At 36.1% G+C, this 22820-nt stretch overlaps 1 protein-coding gene across 1 annotated transcript in view; it reads right to left on the reverse strand.

Moving 5' to 3' along the window:
* Nucleotides 1-1258: 1258 nt before the first annotated feature.
* The window catches only part of LOC116762146 (GDNF family receptor alpha-like), a 59568-nt gene continuing 38006 nt past the window's right edge, over nucleotides 1259-22820 (reverse strand). The window contains 4 exon segments of the mRNA XM_032648899.1: nucleotides 1259-1312; nucleotides 1314-1332; nucleotides 3743-3812; nucleotides 3899-3994. Coding sequence (XP_032504790.1) covers nucleotides 1259-1312; nucleotides 1314-1332; nucleotides 3743-3812; nucleotides 3899-3994 — 239 coding nt within the window.

Genomic DNA, 22820 nt, shown 5'->3' on the forward strand with positions numbered 1-22820 from the left:
AACGGCAGTGACTTGGAAATGGAAAGACCTACATTCTCTTCACATAACTAAGAGAATTAGCAGCCACTGGAATATGGAGAGCTCCTTGAGGGAGCTTTGTGATTCACCAAGTTATTCTTCCCTGTTTGAAAAGATAAAGGATGGCTTTTCCATTACTCCAAGTAAACATAGCCAAATGTTAACTTTAAATTTGATTTAATGTAGACAATTTGATCTGAAGTATAGTGAAGAACAATAGATCTGATACCAACAGGTAGAAAATGTTTGACCTTTAATTGTAAATATGTCACTAAATATATGTTCCTGTTCCTGAATATTTGAGTCCCTGTGTCACTACAGATAAAACTAACTCATGTGTGTTCTTAGAAATGGATATAATGTGATTGCAGAGAGTTAAAAAGCACATATGTATCAACAACTTAACAAACATCTTTTCCACAATTTTCTGTTCACACTTATATTCTGATGTCAAATCAGGCCAAAAGTAACATTATAGTAACAATATATAAAATAACAATTATCATGTTACTTTATTATTACAGAAGTTCATAATAATTAGCATAGGAAAAAATTAAATTTACAAATGAAATATATCATTGAAATGCACATGGATTTTTTGGCCAGTGTAGTTGCTTTACGTCTTTATGAACATGACATAAAAACATCAAGTTAAAAAAGTACAGTTCAATAGTATTCAAATTACAAAAATCCAAAGATATCACTTCCGATTTTTAAGACTAATCATCTAATCAAATATATTTAGAAACAAAGTTAATGCTAATTATGTAGTTGATGATTTGGAAATGGGTATACAAATGACACATATACTGGTTATTTTTATTAGCAGTTTCCTTTTGGCAAGTTAATAGGTATTTATAAAACTGATCAGAAAATACTCTGCTAACTATAAAATGCTATATTTTGATACAACAAATTATTCTTATATGGACTCAAATTTACTATGAAACAAACCATGCAGAGTGTAGCTTAGAATAACACTGTATTTTGCCTTCAAGGGTAATTCTGTAATTCTATACTAGTGTCCAAAGATACCACTGTAAATTTATAATTGAATTTTTTCCTAAGAAAAAACAAATCTAACATCATTCCAATTATTATACCTTACATGAACATACTTAATGATCCAGTATCATTAAATCCATCCTAACATTTTCTTTGTTGACAATGGATAGGATATTCCGTTGACTGGCTACAAAGACTTGCTTTAAAGAAAGTGATTGTTAATTATTCGTGACTCTCAATGAATCATGAGTCCTCCAGGTATTTGGATTGGTGAAGGGTCTCTTGTTTTGACTTGATATTCTGAAGGTTCTATATAAAAGTAAAAGTAAAAGTTAACAGTATGCTATTCTAAGGATTTTAAAAATGTGTCTGTGCTTATTTTTTGGTTGGATTCTATGCCTGGAAGGGAAGATAATTAAGTTTTTGAATGTAAAGTTTCAAAAGTAGAATATTCTATGGTCTTTCTAAGTATCATGCACTTAACTATGATCTCCAAGTAACCATTTTCAAAAAGAAAAATAGTCTTTTATCTCAAATATTTAAACTTTAATCATTGGTTTTGCTGCACATTTCTTTGAAGATTTAGGGCTGTTTTAATGTAGCATAACATGGAGCAAATGCAAAATCCTTCATCTTTACTGCAGAAGGTATTCACATGGATTAGACTTGCCCACCAGGTGAGTGGAAAGCAGGCTGCTTTATGAAGAAGGTATTATTGATCTCCAATGTGAAGTAACACAGGTTTTGTTGTTACTGATGCTTCTGTTTTGTTTTGTTCCTTCTTTCCATGATGGCTTTTACTTTTGTCATTTCTTAACCCTGGGTCTGGATCTTTCAGATTACATGTAAGGATCAAATTTAAATTGCGTGGAAAATAATTGATAACTAAATGTAATATAATAATAATGGTATAATATAATTATAATACATTACAATATGATATTATAACTAATAAAAATATTATAATATATAATATGAATGATTTGCTTTTAAATACATATTAGAGTCAATTCAAGATTTTTGCCTATAACACTCCTATTGTCATCCAGTAAAGAAATATATCTTTCTCTGCGGGCAAGAAAGGAGGTTAAATAACAGCTGATATATAGGAAATTTTGAGTAGCCATATAGGCCTCATCTACCTGGGGCACAACAGTAATCTGTAAAAAAACCAAGGTGGCAGATGTGAACTTTATACATTAAGTGAGTGACTAAAAAATAAAGATTGAAAACCTTTAAGATTTTTGCTAAGCTAGAAAGTTTTTGGTGCTTCTTTCAAACAATACCTCTGTGATGGAATATCTAGGCAGGCCCAGTAACTGAACCATGCTCGCAAATATTTTAAACCAAATAAAGGAAAGTTTAATAAATTCCAAATGCTCTTTTCCCCCCTTGAAACTGACTCTTATTTGTTGGCCTTTAAACTATATCTTGGAACTCAAAGAATATCTTTTCATACAAATACAACTTTTAAGGCCTTGGAGAGAAGCAGTGTGTTTGGTATTGATATTGGTCAGCATTAAATTAAACAGTTAGAGGAGCTGGGTCCAACAAGGGAATATGTTTAGCTGGGATTACTTTTAAAAATAAGTAAGTTTGAATGTCTGTAGACAGGGCACACACTCATCACGTGCCCAGCTCCTTGGTACCACCATACACCTTCCCCACTAAATCTTGCACTTGATCTGTCTGGTCATCAAAGCCTTGGAGTCTGAGGAACCATATGTGTAGAAGCATCATCAAGTTTACTGACTCTTCTTCTCTGAGCGTCATGAGATCAGAGAAATGTCCACCACCTCTGCTGCCCTCAGGCCTAATCTTACTGATAAGTATATTTTATGTGTATGTATATAATATATATGTATATATATACTTAATATATATATTTCTTCATTAACATTTATGATACTCAAATTATACCTCTTTGATGGAATATTTGTATTCCATTTTGTATACAAAAATGTATACATTTGTATCATGAATAAGTAAATGAACAGCATTGATATTTAAATATGAGGGTTTTTTTTTAAATTAAAACTAAGCAACTGAACACTACTTTATATCTATTTGTAAGTGTTATATAAGTAGAAATATTTTAAACCCTAGACATGTAGGAATCTAGAAGTTGATGTATCTCTAACCTGAGGTTTCACATTCACAATGAAGGCAGCCAAGGAAACAGAAGTTTGGAAAGAGTGAATTAACATCAGGCAATAGTAATACGTCTTTCTAAGGATACCCAGTGAGGCCTCATTACATGTCTCATTTAATAACTACATGGTAAAATATGAATAAAGCTCATTAGTATATAAGAAATTAGAGTGAAGAGTAAATTTTCAATTAAGTATAAAGTGTATGAAGTACACAGCAGGTCCATTATATGAGCTGATTAATCCTGTAAGTGATCTGATTAAGGAATGCAGCAAAGTTCAATCTGGATTTTATAGGAAAACCAGGGGAATGATTGGGAGCCATTTCATTGGGAGAACAATGCATATGTGCTTATAAAATGCAACATGAAAGAATCCCTGTGATCACATTTACCTTACGTATTAAGACAGAGTAACGTTTTCATGTACCCATCCCACATTAAGAATGGTTTCTTAAGTCTTAATGGAGAAGCTTTCCTTCTCGGCCCTGGTAAGCTCTGCCATTGTGAAATTGCTTTCACAGGGCTGGCCCCTTTCTAGCCCTTCCCTTCTGACTTGCATCCAGTTACCTCAGTTTGACCATCACCAAGAGAAGAATTCCACAGGTGACTGCCATGCACATGACAGCATAGATGACTTCTAGAAACAAAAGATTTTTTTTAATTACTAGATTTTTAGAGAGAATAAATACTAAAAATATTTTAGAGGATGGATTTTTCACTGACCATTGAAGGGGGAATGAAATCCGCTGAGAGTTATTTCCTTTGCATGTTTTCCTTTATGCAATGCAATGCCTTTGACATTATGCAGTGTCAGATAATCTGAAAGAAAATAATGAAAATGAGATAAAAGTATTTAAGAGTCATGCATTATCTTTATCCTGTGGGTTGTAATTTGCTTTGTATTATAAGGCAACAATTTTTATTTCTATGATATTATCTTAATAAAATATGATAGATTTGTGTGAAATGGGGAGTACTTTTATTCAATTTTAACAGCTTTTTTTTCACCCTTTAATCAAATAATTTCATAATAGAAGTTGTGTGGTTGTTTTTCTTTTTTTTTTTTTTTCCCCCAAACCATGACTAGGAAAATGATTACATTTTATAAGACAGCTCATTTAGAAGACTAGGAAAAAAAAAACACAGTAATTTAAGGCTACCCATTGTGATACAGAAAAAGAGTCCTTCTTTACAAGAGTGATTGTTTGAATGTGCTTTTAACAATATCTCATTTCCCTAAGACCCACAGTATTTATGAATTCTTAAAGTACGTAAGGGAGACTCCCTAAACAAATCACACTGTTTGCCTCTCTACCTAGACACTTCAATATCCGGTTTTGTTATTTCCCCTATTCTGTCTCCCTTTTTTAGCCCCTTCACTTTCTATTGCTTTTACCTATTTTTGCCTTACCGAAGGGATCCTCTTGGCCATTCTGTGGCCCTTGTATTCTCGACCATGTTTTTCTAAACACATTTCCACCCTCACATCACAACTCATAAGACAAGAAGATGTAATCCGTAGACTTAACTGATAGAACTATTTTAGGTGACTTTATTGATAACTTTGAAGTGAAATCATCCCTAGTTTTGATGCAAGTCAACACATATATGAATGTCAAACATACCAATAACACAATAACCAATTTCTTTGATGATAATTGGTTCAGGTGGGCTTTGAGACTTAAAAAAAGGGGGTATGGAACAGACAAAGCCTCCACTTGAGAGAGCCTTTGCTGTCTTTTATAGATGTTTCATGCATTTTGAGACCTGGAAGTCTAAGTCTGAGTGGATAGTTTTTTGTGGAAGTGAGTGTATCAAATAGCAGGGTATTGCATCCAATGACAAGAGTGACAGGAGACTCTGAACAGGAAAGGAGATGAGAAGGTATATTACCAACAGCTCCATTCAGCCTCTCTCCACCCAGGGCTGATGTTGTCAGAAGCCAGCTCCTTGGAAGTCAAGGTTTGAGATCTGTGCTGAGACTAATTGGTAGAAAGCACAGGAGCCAGACTGTTTCAGATCAGTAATAAAACTCCCAGGGTGGGTCCAGGAGAAGCAGCCCAATACAAGAGCTAGAAAAGTAACTGAGGATTTTGTCACTGAAAACTTATTCTCAAGGAGTCTGACCTCCAACACAGTTAAGACATTTTTAGTTCAAGATTGTTTTAATCCCCAACTCATATATCAGATTATCCTATATTTATAAAAGTCTGACCTTCTTGGGAAGTGAAAAATCAACCTCTTCTGAATGTAAAAACAATAGAGGTAGAGGTTGTGATTTTTTTTTCACTTTTGTGGTTATAAAATAATTCTGTTATTCACCAGAAAGTTGGAATGGAAAAATCGAGCTATTTCAAATAATACCATTTTTATAACAGTGGTCCTTTTTGGGGGAAGAATTAATTTCAATCAAATTAAGCATACAGATTTTTAGTGAAGTAAGTGATCATAATCAAATCTTATATTTAAATAAATTGGAATATTAAGAATAAATTATTTTGTTTCTTTTTAAATTTTATGGCATTTTGTGATATTTTAGGCAGATTCATGACCTAAATGTAAATGTATATAATGTACACTGGCTGATTATTCAGTACATCTTGCCTAGTTAGGTATTAAAATTCATCTTTGTATATGAAAAAAGGTATGATTTTGATTAATTGGGCTATCTTTTAGATATATAACTGCCTAAAGTAATTGTTAAACATTCACCTAGCAAGGCATAGAAAGAATTGTCTCATTCACTAAATTTCACTCACATGGAACTCATTAACAAAGTTATAATAGATCAATGACAGAAATGCTAGCTAATGATCCCAGTGAAAATTTTAATGTGACTAGCAGTCACTCCACAATCTTAAATATTGCACCCTAGGAGGATACCAAATATCAGTTAGAGAGATTAATGTTACAGAAGGTTTCTTGGCTACTGAAGCCCATTGGAGAGTCTTTCCCACCTTTTATAAACAGTGAGATTTACTGTGTTTTATAACCATGAAATTAAAGTCGGCAGAGTTAATAATCAACCTCAGTCCCACACCATCTGCTATATTTATAGATAAACACTGTCAGTGACTTGTTTATCTTAACTCCTACCCTAGAGGAATTAAACATTATTATGAACTATATTGTAAAATCCCTGTACATTTGACAGGAAATCAAGATTAATTTCAACCTTACAGTAAGAACAAATTTATATAGTATTCTCCCCAAATGAGCTTCAGAGATGGGATCATTTCTCCTTTTTCCTTCCAAAAGCCTTGTACAGCAGTGGCTGAGAGCTGATGCAGACCAAACCTCTACTTTGTATAATTTATATGAAGTAGTAAATGCATTGTAAAAAATGTGGTAAATCAGACACAAAGTAATGATTTAAAAATAAGTGTCAGAATTCGTGAAACAGAAATTAAACTTAGCACAAACTGCAAATCTGTAAACCTTCAATTAAAATTTAAATAAAACATAATCTAGAAGAGTCTCATTGGAGGAAAAATTTGATGAAAATGAACATTTTCATAGAACAGTTTTTAAAATATATTCTTGTAGCTGTCTTTTTTTAATGGAAGTATAATTGATTTACAATGTTGTGTTAGTTTCAGGTGTACAGCAAAGTGATTCAGTTTTATATATATATATATATATATATTCTTTTTCAGATTCTTTTCCATTATAGGTTATTAAAAGATATTAAATATAGTTCCCTGTGCTATACAGTAGGTCCTTGTTGGTTATCTATTTTATATATAATAGTGTGTATATGTTAATTCCAAAATCCTGATTTACCGCCGTTAATGCATCTCAATGGCATAGTTAAAATTCTATTGTCTTCTTTCTAAGTTTAAATAAAAGAGCACCAATACCATGGCAACATCTTAGTGAGAATGAAAATTCAAGGATGATCTTCTTGGGTATCCCAGGGTTGGTTTTATTCATAATTTGGTCAATATTGTCTCATCTGAAGGTATGTAAATTAGAGGTGAGTTTTGAATTGTTTCACCTAATGATCAGCATTGAGATTTCATGTATCATGGACTCTTTTGATCATCAGTGTATGAAAACGTCCTGCTGAAGTGGATCTAAGGAACATTGCTTCTGGGAAGAAGGGAAAACATCAGCATCTACAAATTTGAAAAACCAATACTTTAGTAATACGATAAATCAAGGTGTAGACATCCAACATGGATATAACATCATTTTTACTAAAATGTATGTAGTAAAAACTAAACCAACTAAATAATATGCTTTCCCTAAACCATCATAGTATGCATCAATGAGGCATATTCTTTTATTTAGTTCACAAACTTCAAAGAAGATAAAAGCATGTCTTAGGTTTATTTTCTTCCACTGTGGCTAAACACACTGTGGTTGCCAGGGGCTGGGGGGAAGCGGAAACTTAGGAGTTATTAGTCAACAGGTATAAAGTTTCAGTGATGCAAGACGAATGAGTCTAGGAATCTACTGTACACCATAGTGCCTATCATTAGCAATACTGAATTGTACGCTTACAATTTTTCTGAGAAGGTAGATCTTAGGTTAAGTGCTCAAATTATTACTAAACGCAAGTTTGTGTGCCCAACACACAGTGAGCCCAAACAAACTGAAACATCAGAGTTTGGAGCAGAGAAAGGTTTATTGCAGGGCCCAGCAAGGAAAACGGGTGGCTCATACTCAAATTACCCTGAACTCCCTGCAGGGCTCCAGAAAAGCATTTTAAAGGCCAGGGGAGGGGAGGGGTTGCAGGGTATGTGATCAGCTCATGCACAATTCTCTGATTGGTTAATATTGAGGTAACTGGGAAGTTAACATTATCAGTCCTTAGGCATCAGAAGTTTCAGACTACATGCTCATGATCATCAAGTAGTTAATTTCTTCCATTTGGTGGTGGTTTAAGCATCTGAAAAACTCAGGAAATGTGCATCAGATGCTAGGAGCTAAAACAGAGGGTATGGGGGAGGGGTCTGTCCCAGGAAAGCCCCATAGGGTCCTGATCATTTACATTATCACACAAAATAATAATAAAGGATGACAGGGAATCTTTGGAGGTGATGGATATGCTTATGGTATAGATTGTGGTGATGGTTTCACGGTGTATACTTATCTTCAAACTCATCAAGCTGTATGCATTAAATATGTACAGCTTTCTGTATATCAAAAACAAAACAAAACCAAAAAGCATATAAATGAATAAGTATACCTTCAAGAATATTTGCCTAGATGTTTTGTCATGAGCCAAAACCTCAGTGTTAGTAAATGACTGCATTGACAAGCCTGGTAACCACTCTTTTATCTGTGGTTGAATGACAGTGGTGTTCACATGTCTAATGGATTTGCTTGGTGATTATGGTGAGTTTCAACTGCACTACTAAAATATTTCAAATGTTCTATGTTTTTCTTAATAGTTTCTGCAAATAATGAAATAGTCACTGAGATGGCAATTGGAATGCAAATTATACTATTTCTGAAAACTAACACTAGATTTTATCAATATAGTATTATTGTGTTAGAAGGCCATGTTTTGAAGCGTGAAAGTAAGAGAAAAATCTGTCATCTGTAGTTTTGGGCTCATACAAAATAGATCTAAAGATATAGATCAAAAATAGGAATAGAATATTTGTGGTTAGGGTATATATCTGTAAATACGCAAGTGTGTATGTAGGGTAGAATTACAAAATTGGATGGGACGTCTTAGATTATTTTAGTCAAAATTTCAGTGCAGTGTTCCATTCTGCCTCATTCTGGACTGTCATCACCATTCCAGGAATGAGCCGTTTAATACTTTTTGCCCTTCTATTACGATTGAAGGTCAGTTTGAATTAAAATAGGAAGTAGCATTCTAGGCTGTTCTTTTATCAACTCAAGATGATAAATCTACTTTCCTTTGTTGGTATCACTGCCTAGCTCTCTGGCTGCTACATGTATATGTGTGTTTGTGGGGAGAGAGATAGATAGATAGAGAGAGAGAGGTCTCACTGTCACTAGACCACACAGAGCAATGCTTTCCAAACATTAATATGAATCTTCTGTTTATCTTAAAATGCCAATTTTGCTTCAGTAGGTCTGGGATAATGCAGAGATTCTGAATCTCTTAAAGCTTCCTAGGTGATGATGATGATGCTGGCAGAATATATATATTCATATATATGTACACAGAATGGCAGAGAGAGATGCATGTACGTACTCATGGAACATACAAAATGCTTTACTTCCATGTATATGGTGCTTAATACTCTACAAGGCACTTTGACAAACATTGTTTAAATTTTATAACAACTAGCCACATAGGAATTATTAGCTCAACTTAAAGAAGCTCAGACTCAGAATAGCTGTCTTGTCCAAGTTCACAGAGTTGATAAATAGTGAAGATGTAATTTGTAGCAAAATTTTCTACCAAATATATATTTTTTAAAATGTCGTGGAGACCACAAAAGCATGTAAAACATTTTCAGGTTTTTCTAATGTGGCAGCCATATGGATTAGGAAATAGATTTGAAAAATAATAGGGACCAGTTGAATTTGATAGTGTTGTACAATAAGAAGCATTTAGTAGTATTATCTGATCACAAATCTCCATGATTATATATATAATATACATATATATAATTTTCTGTTGATGAAAATCACAATAGAAGACATAAAATCTAATAACTAAAGCATCTGAAATGCCTCACGTATACCTGTAGGATTTTTCAACTTGCACACACCTCTGAAATATGTTCATCATTTTCAATTTCAGATCAAATAAATCAACCACTTTAACTCTGATATTTAACAGAAATATTTTTAAAAATGAATGCCGCAATTTTCAAGGTGATATCTTAGACTATGATATCAATATGAGTATTTTTACAGACGTAGAGTTAGGACCATATGTAAAGCTTTCCAGAGTATTCACCAGGCAAAGGGCATACAAAGAATAATACACAAAACAGCAGTGTAACTATTTTTTGTTGTTGCTGTAATGTATGTCTACATCAGTATAACCTGAGTCTCAGATGAAAAATATGAAGTAATCCCATGGTTTAAATCTGCCTATATCTGGAATGAGTTCAATAGACAAAAATGTGTTCCCAAAATTGAACAGTAATTTTTACTGTGAATTACATTCTAGGAGATCTTGAATTTTTACCTTGAATTATATAGGAAATCTTGTAATAAGACAAATGTAAGCTAAGAATGGGAATAATCTACACTATATTTTATTAATTTTAAAGGTTTATGTTTTCATGTCTGGAGGTTTTTAACGTACAGAATTTTTTTAATGAAAAAGTATATGTGACAATACCATTAATTGTCCAGATAGTTTTCTGATGTCTTTGGAACTGAATGATTCACTAGTGTCTACCCTTTTGGAAATGTACAAGACTTTACCTGGCAGGTGTGCACAATTGTTTCATACACTGATGGAAAACACCAAGAAAAAGAGAGTTAGGGAAAAAAATAAAGGGTAGAGATACATTTTTGGAGAGTCTTCATAGTCATTTGGAATGATGAGGTGATTCAGAAAATTTTGTAGGTTACTGAGTTTTAAAATGAGAAAAAAGGTATACAATTGTAGTATTTTTTCAATGCACATACATTTGCGAATCTTCAGCAAAATGTTGAATATCAAAGTATGAGATATACTGTTAATTCTTCTTAGACAGCAACCTTCTTGAGAATAGACATCATATCCATCTAATTTATAGTATAACATGGATGACACAATGCCATGCCCATGCAATTATCTGATGGCCGAAAAGTGTGTATGAGCAAGTTTCATGTCTGAAATAACACATCTGTCCCTGTGCAGTGACATACATTTTGAAATATATAACTATATCATGTTTAGTTCTTTCTCATCTTTAACTGACATTAGCCAAGGGTCTTCACATTAATCACATATTTTTTCACATATTATCACCACTTCTTAAAATGTAAATTCAGTGTCCCAACTGCCATGCATATTGTTGCCCAATCAAAAAAAATCTGTTAAGAAACTATTTCACCTGGTGATTAATTCTAGCAGTCAAGTTTGTTCATTGATGGGTGAAGAGTAAGCATCTTGGTCATCGGATGAGGAGAATTTTGAGAATTTCTCTGAGCTTCAGTTTTCTCATTTGTAAAATGAGACTAGTAATACCTATGTTTGCAAGATTTTTGAGAGTGAAAAATAATATTAAAATTAATATTAAAATAACAGAGCTCTTGGGAAGTTCCATGAGAAGAAATATGCACAGGCGGGGATGAAGGGAAGGGAAACAGGGATAAGAGAAGGGATTCCTTTTATGGTTCTTTATCTCCTTCTCTTTTCCCTTCCTTCCTTTCTCCCTTGTCCCCTTTCCTTAGAAAGATCTCCTGAGGCCAAATGACTGAAGTAAAACCTGTCATTTTCTATTTCAGAAACCTGATTCCAGGTAGACATAGTAAAGTCCAGGTTTGTTAGAAGAGGCAGAGTTTTCAAAGCTGTTCCATGAAACACTAGTTCTGCAGAATACTTTTATGTGTTAGAAAAATCAAAGAGCCCATAAGTAGACAACTTTGTAAAATTCTAGGTAAGACAAAATAAACTATGTGCTTTTTTGCTGCAAGTATATACTATACTAGTGGGACATACTTTACCTACATTTATTTTCTCCATGGGTTATATCTGGGAATTCGTTTAAAAATCTTGCAAAACAGGGGCATATGTGACTTAGATGCAAATATTTATGTATTTGGGTGGGCATAAATATTTATTAAGGATTCTTATTTGTACTTAGTCAATGGAAATTCAGAGAACACCATACGAACAATATTTTGTGCCCATCAATGTAGGCTCTAATTTATAATCCTTCCCTCTATTAAGCACACATATTCACAAGCACCTGACACCATAATTTCTCTTGTTCTCTACTCCCGGGAGTCAAGAAAAATTTTCACCCTGTGGTTTGAGAGATGTCTGACCTCCCAAACACTACTCTTATTGCCTCTTGGAGTGGTTGGCGTGATGCAACATTAATTCCAGGTTTGCTGCTAATCTACTATTCTTCAATTTCTCAACGTGTCCTCATGGGATATGGAGAATTTAGAATCTGCCCTCTACTTTGGAGAGCCATTCCAGCAGAGCTAAGAGTTCATGGATCATTTATACTTAATCACCTATAAATGTCCACAGGACCATAGGACAGAAACCAGCATATTTGGACCCAAGTAAAGATTTTCCAGTTGAGTAATTATTTCCTACTTCAAAGCTAGCGCCATGATGATCAACATGGTATACATTCGTGGGATGGTACATGACCCTGTTCTCATGAAGTTCTCAATGGAATTTTGCATAAGGTGAATAATGTTATTCAAGCGCAGTGGGAATTGATAAGGGACACCTAGGGAAAGGGTACGCATTTGATGAATGGTGGGAAATAAGGTTGATTTACATTTTGCATGTCCTTGAAAATTGGATGAAGGTGTTCAGATGTGGGGGAGATGAAAGCAGGGGCAGTGGAGAGCACACAGAAATAACAAGATCAAGTCAAAGTTCGAGAATTAGTTTATCCATGATGGGGAGATCTAATAAGGAAGATACAGCAGCAGTTTAGGCATGGGAAGATGAAAAATAAAAATAGGTGGGAGAAGTTGGAGTGGAGAAGAGAGGAAGTGTAAGGGCATATTTAAAACAAAGAGCTTTCTGTTGGAAAGCAGAATGATCAGAAAGCAGAGTAGCAGAAGCATCAGAATCAGATCTGGATTCTGCCTCCCCACAGAGCTGTCATTTTAGGCAACTTACTGGTCCTCTGTTCCCTTAGATTTAAAATCGGATAATGCCAACCACAAAATTTAATTAAAAATTAAATGTGACAATATATAAAGAGAGTTTGGAACTGTGCTTGGCACAAAATAAGTGCTCAATAAATTACATCATTTTATAATATTATATAATTTAGAGTTTTATTTGATATTAAAAATGCAAAGTTAAATCAAAGATGACCCTTAGGTTCTTGAGACAACACGATGTATCAGAATAGATTTGGCTTGAAAGATGAAAGAGTCATAGAGGGGAGAACTGCCACGTTTACCTCTCTGCTTTTCAACTTGACTGTTCATAGCAAAGTACCCTGGCTTTGGAACCAGAACTCCATCGCAATCTTAGCTGAGTCATCCACTGGCTGCAGTAGCCTTGGACAAGTTAGTTTAACCTCTGAGCCTCATGCTGCTCACATGTAGAAAGGGAGTTGAGATAGATTGTATTATTTATTTATTTTTAAGACTGAAGTATAGTTGATTTACAAAGTTGTGTTAGTTTCAGGTGTACAGCAAAGTGATTCAGTCATATATATATATATACATATATGTATATATTCTTTTCCAGATTTTTTCCAGTATAGGTTATTACAAGATACTGAATATAGTTCCCTTTGCTATACAGTAGGGCTTTGTTGCTTTTCCATTTTATATATAGTAGTGTGTATCTGTTAATGCCAAACTCTTAATTTATCAGTCCCCCCAGATTGTATTATTTTGTAGGAGGATTCACTCCTCTTTCACTGTAATGAATTAAACTCCTACCACCCAATGCCATGTGGCTTAGAGAACCACCTTCCGTGAGAAGAGTCTGTTTTACTGTCCCCTGCCGTTGGGCTTGACCTTGACTTGAGTTAGTCAAATATGTGAGCGGTTGAGACTTCCCCCGTGGCACAGTCCTTGAGAATCCACCTGCCAATGCAGGGGACACAGGTTCAATCCCTGGTCCGGGAAGATCCTACATACTGTGGAGCAACTAAGCCTGTGTGCCACAACTACTGAGCCTGTGCTCTAAAGCCCATGAGCCACAACTACTGAGCCTGCTTGCCACAACTACTGAAGCCCATGAGCCTAGAGTCTGTGCTCTGCAACCCGAGAAGCCACCACAGTGGGAAGCACACGCACCGCAATGAAGAGTAGCCCCCGCTCGCCGCAACTAGAGAAAGCCCATGCACAGCAACAAAGACCCAATGCAGCCAAAAATGAATAAAAAATAAATACATTTATAAAAAAAAATATGTGAGCAGCAATGATGTATGTTATGTTCAAGCAGAAGTCTGAGTGATTCCGTCACTTAGTTTTTGTTTCTACCACAAAAATGTCATGTTCCAAAGAGTGGCCATGCCTTTAGCCTAAGTCTACAAATTGGGAGCAGAGCCTCAGCTGTCAGCCCAGAGCTTCCTACATGTGGCATAACCTAGACATCAGTCTTTGGGTCTGTAAGTCACTGAAGCTTGGAGATTGTATGTAACTGCCTAACCCTGTAAAAGCTGACTAATTCAGGGGTAATAATGTACCACAAATGAAAATTGTTGACAAATGGTAGCTTCTTAATTAATATTACCTCTTTTTCTTCTCTCCTCTCTTATAACTCTCAATTGAATAGTAGGTAGAGGGAGAAAAAAAAGGGAAAAAAAGGTTAAAGAAAGGTAAGAAAGGAGGAGAGGACACTTGGAGAAAGGTGGTGAGACAATTGAAGAATGGTCTTCATTTTGGGGATGAGAATGCTTTTCTCTGTTTTGGGGGAAATATGGGGCCATGGGATGTATAGTCATGCAGTCTCTCCTTATCTTTCATGTACCAATACTAATGTCATGTTCACCTTATTCTTAAAAAATAAGTATGAGATGCAATGTCATTATCTCTACTGGGATTAAATTATACCCAAATTAAATAGGGCCCCATTATTTTTATTCCTAAACTCCTTTGACTTGCATTACAACACAAGATAGTAGGACTTTGTTAATATGGATTTTCCAGCTGTTTCTTCACATTAAATAATCCCACAAAGACATAATGAGAATTGAAAATAAAGAGAGGCTACCAGTAAATACAGACAATACAGTGAGGAGCAGTATGGCATTGTGGAAAGAGGCCAGCCTTTGGCTTCAAGCCACAGACTCAAGTCCTTGCTCTGAAATTTGCTAAATGTGTGACTGGAGGTACTTAAACAAAAAAACTCTTCTGTACCCACTTTCCTATTCTATTTGATGAGGATAATAACATTTATTGACTTGTTGTGAGGATTAAGTGAGACAAGACATATAAAGTATATTGCAGAGGGTCCACATAGAACCTACAATTTTTTTAAATTTGAAAAGTATGTTTTGATTGTGGTTGCATATAAGTATTAACTATGGAGCATTTAAAATTAGATTCCTTGGCCTTATCACTATAGGTTTTGATTTAATAGGTCAAGAGAGAAGAGAGAATTAAAGTACTAGGCATTCTTAATTTCAAAATCTCTCTAGATGCTTTCAGTGTTATGGTCAGGATAGAGAACCGTTGGTAGAGAGTAGAAAACACATGGTTTTGGAGGTGAAAGAAACAGATAATATTGTAAATCACACTATTGTGAGCTAGTGGAATAGAAGTTGTTAGAGAGGAAGAGAGGAAGAGGTTGGAGAATTATGTTTTTTAATAGATCCCAGCTTTGAAAAAAACAGGAATGGGTGGGCATGGCCAGATACAGGGATAGTCACTGCCAAGCCAGTTTTACCAATGGAAGATAACTATATTTGGATCAGTAAGAGACCTTACCACCTCACAAGTTCCCTTTCAGCTACCTGGCAGCATTAAAAGAACAAAAACAATTAAAACCAACAATATTTCCATTGTAGAGGAGGGGTGTTGGAATGGAAGTTTGGGCCAAAGAACAGTGAGAAAAATTAACTGGGTTGATGCAGCCATGTAGAAGTGTTGGAAGGAGCTATTAGGATTGTAGACATATGCTTAGTGTACATTCTTAATGTAATAACTACCATATGGACTTCAAACAAAATACCATTGTACATTTCAGGCTGTCTGCTACACTAGGAAGAGTGAGAGACTTGAGATGCAGGTATGGAATAATGGCTGGTCTGGAAGCTTAAACATCACCCACAGCATCTTCTTACATAGACCTCAGGGACACACAGCAGTGTATCCCTAAGATAAGGTGCCCTTTAAAGAAAGCTCTACAGTCTGATTTATATGGCTTCCCTCCTTTCAGATTGCCTTGATTCCCACTTGAAGTAGATGTACCATCAGGGACTAGTGGGCTCTGGCCTCTTTCTGAAGTTGAGTTGCTTTGAAAGTCCCTACCATATGCCTACAGTGTCTGAACAGCTGACCCAGGTACTAATGCAAGAGTAAAACATCAGTCCCAGAGTTCTAGCAAACTCTGAGTGTATTGCAAATTGGGAACACCCAGTGTTCAGTGTCAGTGGCAACCAAAGGAAGCCATTCCACCCTAAGCTGGAAGCCAGCAGAAATGCAAGAGACAGTGGGAATAATCTCTGTCACAGACACACACTTTAAAAACATCACCAAACACTCACACTGCCCAACAAATCAGCTTTTATCCATTCCACACTCTTTACCTAGTTTGAAAACCAATTTGTTTACTGTGATTTGTACCACAAACCCCCAGTAAATGCTTTCCAAAGAGTAATGGGTGAGAAGAATAAGAATTATGTTTACTAGATACCAATGTAGTGTTAGGGCATTCTTGCAACTTTGAGATTGAAAGAATATTTACTGATGTTTGCAATTCTGTAAAGGGTCTTCTTGAACCCATGAAAAGAACTTGAGAAGATGGTTTGAGACAATCTGACACTAACAGAAGATGAAAGATTGTCATTATCAATGGATTCTTAAATCTTTACCACTTACTAACCTGTATCACTTAGGGGATTTTATCTGTGTAAGTACCAAACATTTGTTTTTTTGAAGAAGTCCTCCTTTAAGATGATATCTCAGCATGTAGGTGCCAGGGCAATAACTATTAAGTGTCCACATGTGGTGTTTTATGGGAATACATTTGATGCTATTATATTGTTGTCACAAGAATACTTGGCTCTTTAAGCCAGGAATACACATGCTCATAATAAATGATTTTTATGATTTCACATACACAATCATGATACACAGAAAGTATAAAGGAAAGACTGCTTGTTTTATGTAGCTCTGGCACTAACTCCATCCCCAATTATGGGCAACAAGGGGATTATATGAAGCCAATGAAAGCATAAGGGTGGAAAATGGAAAAGATAACACTGTGCTTTCACATACTGGAGTCTGTGATTGTTCAAATTGTAACAGTATTGTTTTGTTGTTTCATTTCCCTCCATGATCTTAAATGTTCCTTCCTTCTCTAGTGCTGCCAAAATGTGAGTTGTCTCACTCATCAATGGCAACTCTTTAATCTTTCCTTTTTGGTTTAGAGCAAACGACAAAGGTAGTCATGGATGATTCATAGAATCATGCTCAGTGGCAGAGTTTTTCCCCTCCCTTAACACCTAAGCCTTTAAGGATAGAGCTGGGAAAAAGTGAAGGTAGGGGACAGCTGTTCTGTTGTTTCTGTGGAGGGTTTGGACACTTCAGTATTTCCAGATTATAGCTGTGTGAAGCATTTTTTGCAAAATAAAAAGCCAAGCCAAATTTGCTGGTTTTCAGGTCTGCAGACAAAATTTAAACCAGCTGGATTTTATTGGGAACTTTTGCATGCAAGTAAACCTAGTGGTGAAACTCAAGCCAACATTTGTCTCCACTGGAATGGGCTACATCTTTAGGGAAAACCCCCCTACCCCATGTCGCTTCCCTTAAGGGAGTTTTGAATTTTGAAAGTTCCTAAAAGAAATCTGCCAGGTTACTCCATAGAGTATCTGATCGGAACAATAGCCAATGAAAATGGAAGGTACAACCAGGTCTGATGTCTCTCTTAGTCAGATCTTCAGAGATGAGAAGTTGTGTGTCTCTCTGAAACCTGATTTTAAATTACCCCAATTAAACCAGCTAATGATTCCCTCCACACAAGTACTTCCAAACACAAAAGCCAACACACACACACATTCACTTAAACTCACACACACACGTGCCTGGTCAGAGTGGCAAATAATGACTAACTTATTGGATTTGTATATAGCAAAAGTTTCACATCCTATCTTGACTGTCTTAAGTGAAAATTACCACATTCCTCACTGAAAATATGTAATTTTATAGATTTAAACTTATAAGGAATAGAAACAAAGAAACACATAGTATGATGATTTTTTACTAAGCCTGGGATACATTATTTATAAAGCTATTTAGAATTTGGAAAACAAAGCAACAAAAGGTAATTCAACACTAGAGGAAAACCCTTTTACTCCAAATCTCAACTTAGATCTCTGAAAGAATGAGCATTTTTTCCAAGGGCAAAGAAAGAAAGGATACATGCTTTCATAAGGTTTTAGTATAATCATAGGAAGGAAAATTCTTGGCAGACTACTCATCTTTTTGGCATTAAAAAAAAAAAAATCTCTCCAGAGCTGTTCCTATACATAGGCAGCAGGGAGGTTTGCCAAAAAGGTATTGGCTTCAAATATCATGTCACCTAATCCAAGAATATCAGGGCACATCTAATATCAAAGATCATCTATTTCTGTTAAACTGTTACCAAAATTTAATTTGTGAGAAACCTGAGGTCTAGGGTGAGTATAACTGATTTCCTCCATACCACTTAGGGCATTAGGGATCAAACTTGTTTCCTAAGCTCTTGTTCTTTACATTACAACATACTCCCTTTCCAGCAAACACCCTTTCAAGGATGCTTTTGTTCTATACACATGTTCCCTGGGAAACGTAACATTTATAATCAATGACAATTATAAATTTCACATCATTACATGAGAGAAGTACATTATGGTTGTTTAAAAATCACAATTTCTGGTACCCCAAACTGCCTTGTTTAAATTCTGCCTCTGTTGTCTTCTGTGGAACCTTGGGCAAGTTACTAACTTCTGGGTGCCCCAACTTTTTCTTTGATGAAAGAGCAAGAATCTCCTTCATCTGTTGCTTATACAAATTAATTAAACAAGACATCAAATGAACAGACTAGTGTTGAACACACAGTAAGCCCTCAATAAGGTCATAAGGCTCAAAGGAAATAAAAGATAAGTAAGCTAGTGTCCATAGCCAGGGGACAGCTTTAAACTGGCAAGCAGTATTTTTAGATGTTTATTAAACCTTCATCTTTCTTTTAAATTATTTTTAAATTTTTATTTTATATTGGACTATAGTTGATTAACAATGTTGTGTTAGTTTCAGATGTACAGCCTAAGTGATTCAGTTATACATATACATATATCTAATCTTTTTCAAATTCTTTTCCCATTTAGGTTATTACAGTATATTGAAAAGAGTTCCCTGTGCTATACAGTAGGTTCTCGTTCGTTATCTATTTAAATATAGCAGTGTGTACATGTCAATCCCAAACTCTCAATCTATTCCTCTCCCTAAATCTTCATCTTAAGGATATTGTATCTTATATCACTTCAGTTTTCTCCATGTTATTATTTCACATTGTTGAGGTGAATTGGCAAACATATCCATTAAAATGTTCTTTGTAGTTTGTCAAATGGGAGGATTATTTTCAAGCATTGGTCCAGATCCTGACAATATTAACACCCTGTTGTAGGAATCTGCTTCTGGCCATCAGTCATTCTTTCTGCAGTTTCTTTGAGGCAGGTGATAACGTGCTTGGAGAGCACCAACACCTGATAGCCATTGCTTTCTGTAACAAGTGATGTCAATAGAGCCAAATGCACAGGAAAACCTCATCTATAGGCTCCACATCCCTATTCTAAAGATGGTGCCTTCCAGGGCAGCCCCAAGGCCACCATCAGAGAGGTTCGAGCATCCCACGTAGTCAAACCTGGAAACTGAGTCTTACTTACTCACTGCTCTCCTTGGGAGGGTGGGCAAATCTAGGGCGAACTTGTAACGGGTCACAAGGATGAAACTGATGGATGATTTCTAAATGAAACTGTTTTGCCCGTCCCTCCCTCCATTGCTGGGAACAAAAACTTACATTCTTTGTTACTGATTAACATGGGTGGGCATTCTTGCTGGTTTTGCTTGTTTCTCTCATCTTAACCATAGAAACCCAAGAATTTCCTTTAAGACTCCTGCTTTCTCCCCAGAAGGCAGGAAGGTAGTTTTCAAGACACTAGTCTGTTACCCTCCTCATTTGCTGGCGAATCAATAAATTTCTCTTTCCTTTGTCCTCAAAACCTAGTCCTTGTTACTCTCATTCAGCATCGGGGGCAAGGACTAATTTTCGATAATGAACTTAGGGAACCTGAGATGTTTCTGTGTGGAGGTTAGTGTGGGAAATATGACTTATTCAAATACATTCAGGTTTCATTTTGGAGTTTCAAACAAGTAACCTTATCCAGCTGATCCCCCCCTTCCCCGTGGTTACTCTTCACCTCCAAGCACAATTTCACTCAGTTCTGCACTATTTTCTGAATATTGGGTGTAGTGTGCAGTAACTCAAGTGATGACACTGTTCTGAGGTTTTCTGACTTGTGACTTTTATCCATCACATCAGTGGTTATCACTGTGGACAATGAAATTGTGGGACCAACGAGACTTCCTCCAGGGATCCATGTTTGCTTTTTCATATTTATAACATGACAATCTTGGTCCTAATACATCTGGGGTATATTAATAATTTATTCATAATAAGAAACAGGCATCACCTCACCATTCTTTAATCAAAACCAGCACCTCTTGCTGTTGACTCTGGGGATATCTTATCGCATGGGGATAAATGGGAAGTGATGAGATCTTTTGTTCCACTGGCTTGGTAAGCAAACTAAAACACACTTAGGAATCACGATTCTAGGGATGGCATTTTTTTTCTTTTCTTTTTTTTTGGTTCTGAAACCAATTCCAATGGGCAGGCGATCTGCACATCTACAAGCAATTCTTGGGTCACCAGAGAGGTGTTATAGTATTCAATTCAATTCCGATACCATCTACCCAGAGATGGCGTCAGATTCCAAAAGTCCCACAAGACTCCACCCCACACAAGTCCACATTGTTACTTGTACTTCTGTCCCACTAGCCATAAATGAGAGGTTCCCGGGACTTCTTCCTCGGGCTCAATTAATTTGCTAAGAGTGCCTCACAGAACTCAGAGACACATTTTAGTTACTAGATTGCCAGATTATTATGAAAGGATATAATTCAGGAACAGCCAGATGGAAGAGATGCATAGGGGAAGGTGTGGGGAAAGGGCTCGGAGCTTGCAAGCCCTCTCCAGGCATCACTCTCCATCACGTCCATGTGCTCACCAACCTGGAAACTATAGAAACTCTGTCCTTTTGGGTTTTTATGGAGGCCTCATTGCATAAGCATGACTGGTTAAATCATTGACTGGTTAAATCATGGGTGTGATTTCAACCTCCAGCCCCTCTCCCCTCCCTGGAGATTGTGGGGGTGGTGCTGGAAGTTCCAACCCTCTAATCTCTTGGTTGGCTCCCTGGCCACCAGCCCCTTATTCAGATTACCTAAGGGCTTTCCCAAAGTCTCCTCATTAACATAACAAAGGACACCTTTATTGCTCTTATCATAGGGTTTTAGGAGTTCTGTGCCAGGAGCAGAGTCCAGTTTGAAGACCAAATACAGTAGAGACCAAACCCTTGTATCTTGGGTCCTACATCTGAGGATTGAAAATATTTGGAAAAACATTCCAGAAAATTCCAAAAAACAAAATTTGAATTTGATGCATGCTGGTACTATTTTTTTACATAGCATTTCCATTGTATTTACAATTACTTACAAAAGCATTTACATTGTTAGGTATTATAAGTAATTGTAAAAATATAAAAAAAATAAAAACCAAAAACCTCAATTAAATAGAGTTGGGAGAGCAGAATGGGGAGTTCTAACACGCTATTACAATAGCAGAGGCACACAAGAAGGAAGACTCCCCTTCTTTCCTGGCAAGGACTCAGCCAATGAAAAGCCATGGAATCTATTTACTGCAGCCCTCCCGATTTCCTTTTCCCCTTCTGTAAAAACCTTCTCCTTCCCTTCCCATTTGGGAACTTGCATGTGGCTTGCCGTGATTGTAGACCCCAAGTTTCAACTTTCTGCTGATCCCTAATAAACCCATCTTTGTGGAAGAAATATCTGTCTATTTGTTTCAGAACAGTATAATCTAGAGAAGATTTAAAGTATATGGGAGGATGTGTGTAGGTTATATGCAAATACTATTGATACACCATTTTAGGCAGGGAACTCAAACATCCATGGATTTTAGATGGAACCAATCCCCTGTAGATACTGAGGGACAGCTATATGCATTGCTTATTCTAAATCACAATGTCACAGTATCTCAAAACAACCGATGTTGAAGCTCCTCCAATGCAGATAGTGTATGCTTATATAGATGACTCATGTAAGAAAACATTGGTAGACTTTGGCTGACTTCAGAAAAGAATCAATGCAATAAGTACTCCAAGCCAGTGTTCTTGTGGACCATGAACAGCAAAATGTAGTCACTTACGTCAAAGGGACCTAAAGTGGAGATGGAAGGCCATTAAGGAAGTGAAACACACATCCAGCCCTGAATGCAACATACTTTTGACCCAGGCATCCTGAGACCACCTGGAACCTGTCTTCTTTACTCCCTAGAGATAACAGTTTAGCAGCCAATCTACTACCAGCAAGTGGCTGAAAGCCTGCCGATGTCGACCTGTAGTTCTTTAAAAATAACCTATGTAACTTCTCTGGGATATCTTTGTCTGTTGCCTTTATGAACATGACCATTTTCTATTTCCCTCAGAGCACATTTGAGTTGCTACACGAATCAGTGCCTCCAAGACTGCAATGCTTAAGACCGCAAACAAACTCTTTT

Source organism: Phocoena sinus, chromosome 11 (assembly GCF_008692025.1).
Source record: "Phocoena sinus isolate mPhoSin1 chromosome 11, mPhoSin1.pri, whole genome shotgun sequence".
NCBI classification, from domain to species: Eukaryota; Metazoa; Chordata; class Mammalia; order Artiodactyla; family Phocoenidae; genus Phocoena; species Phocoena sinus.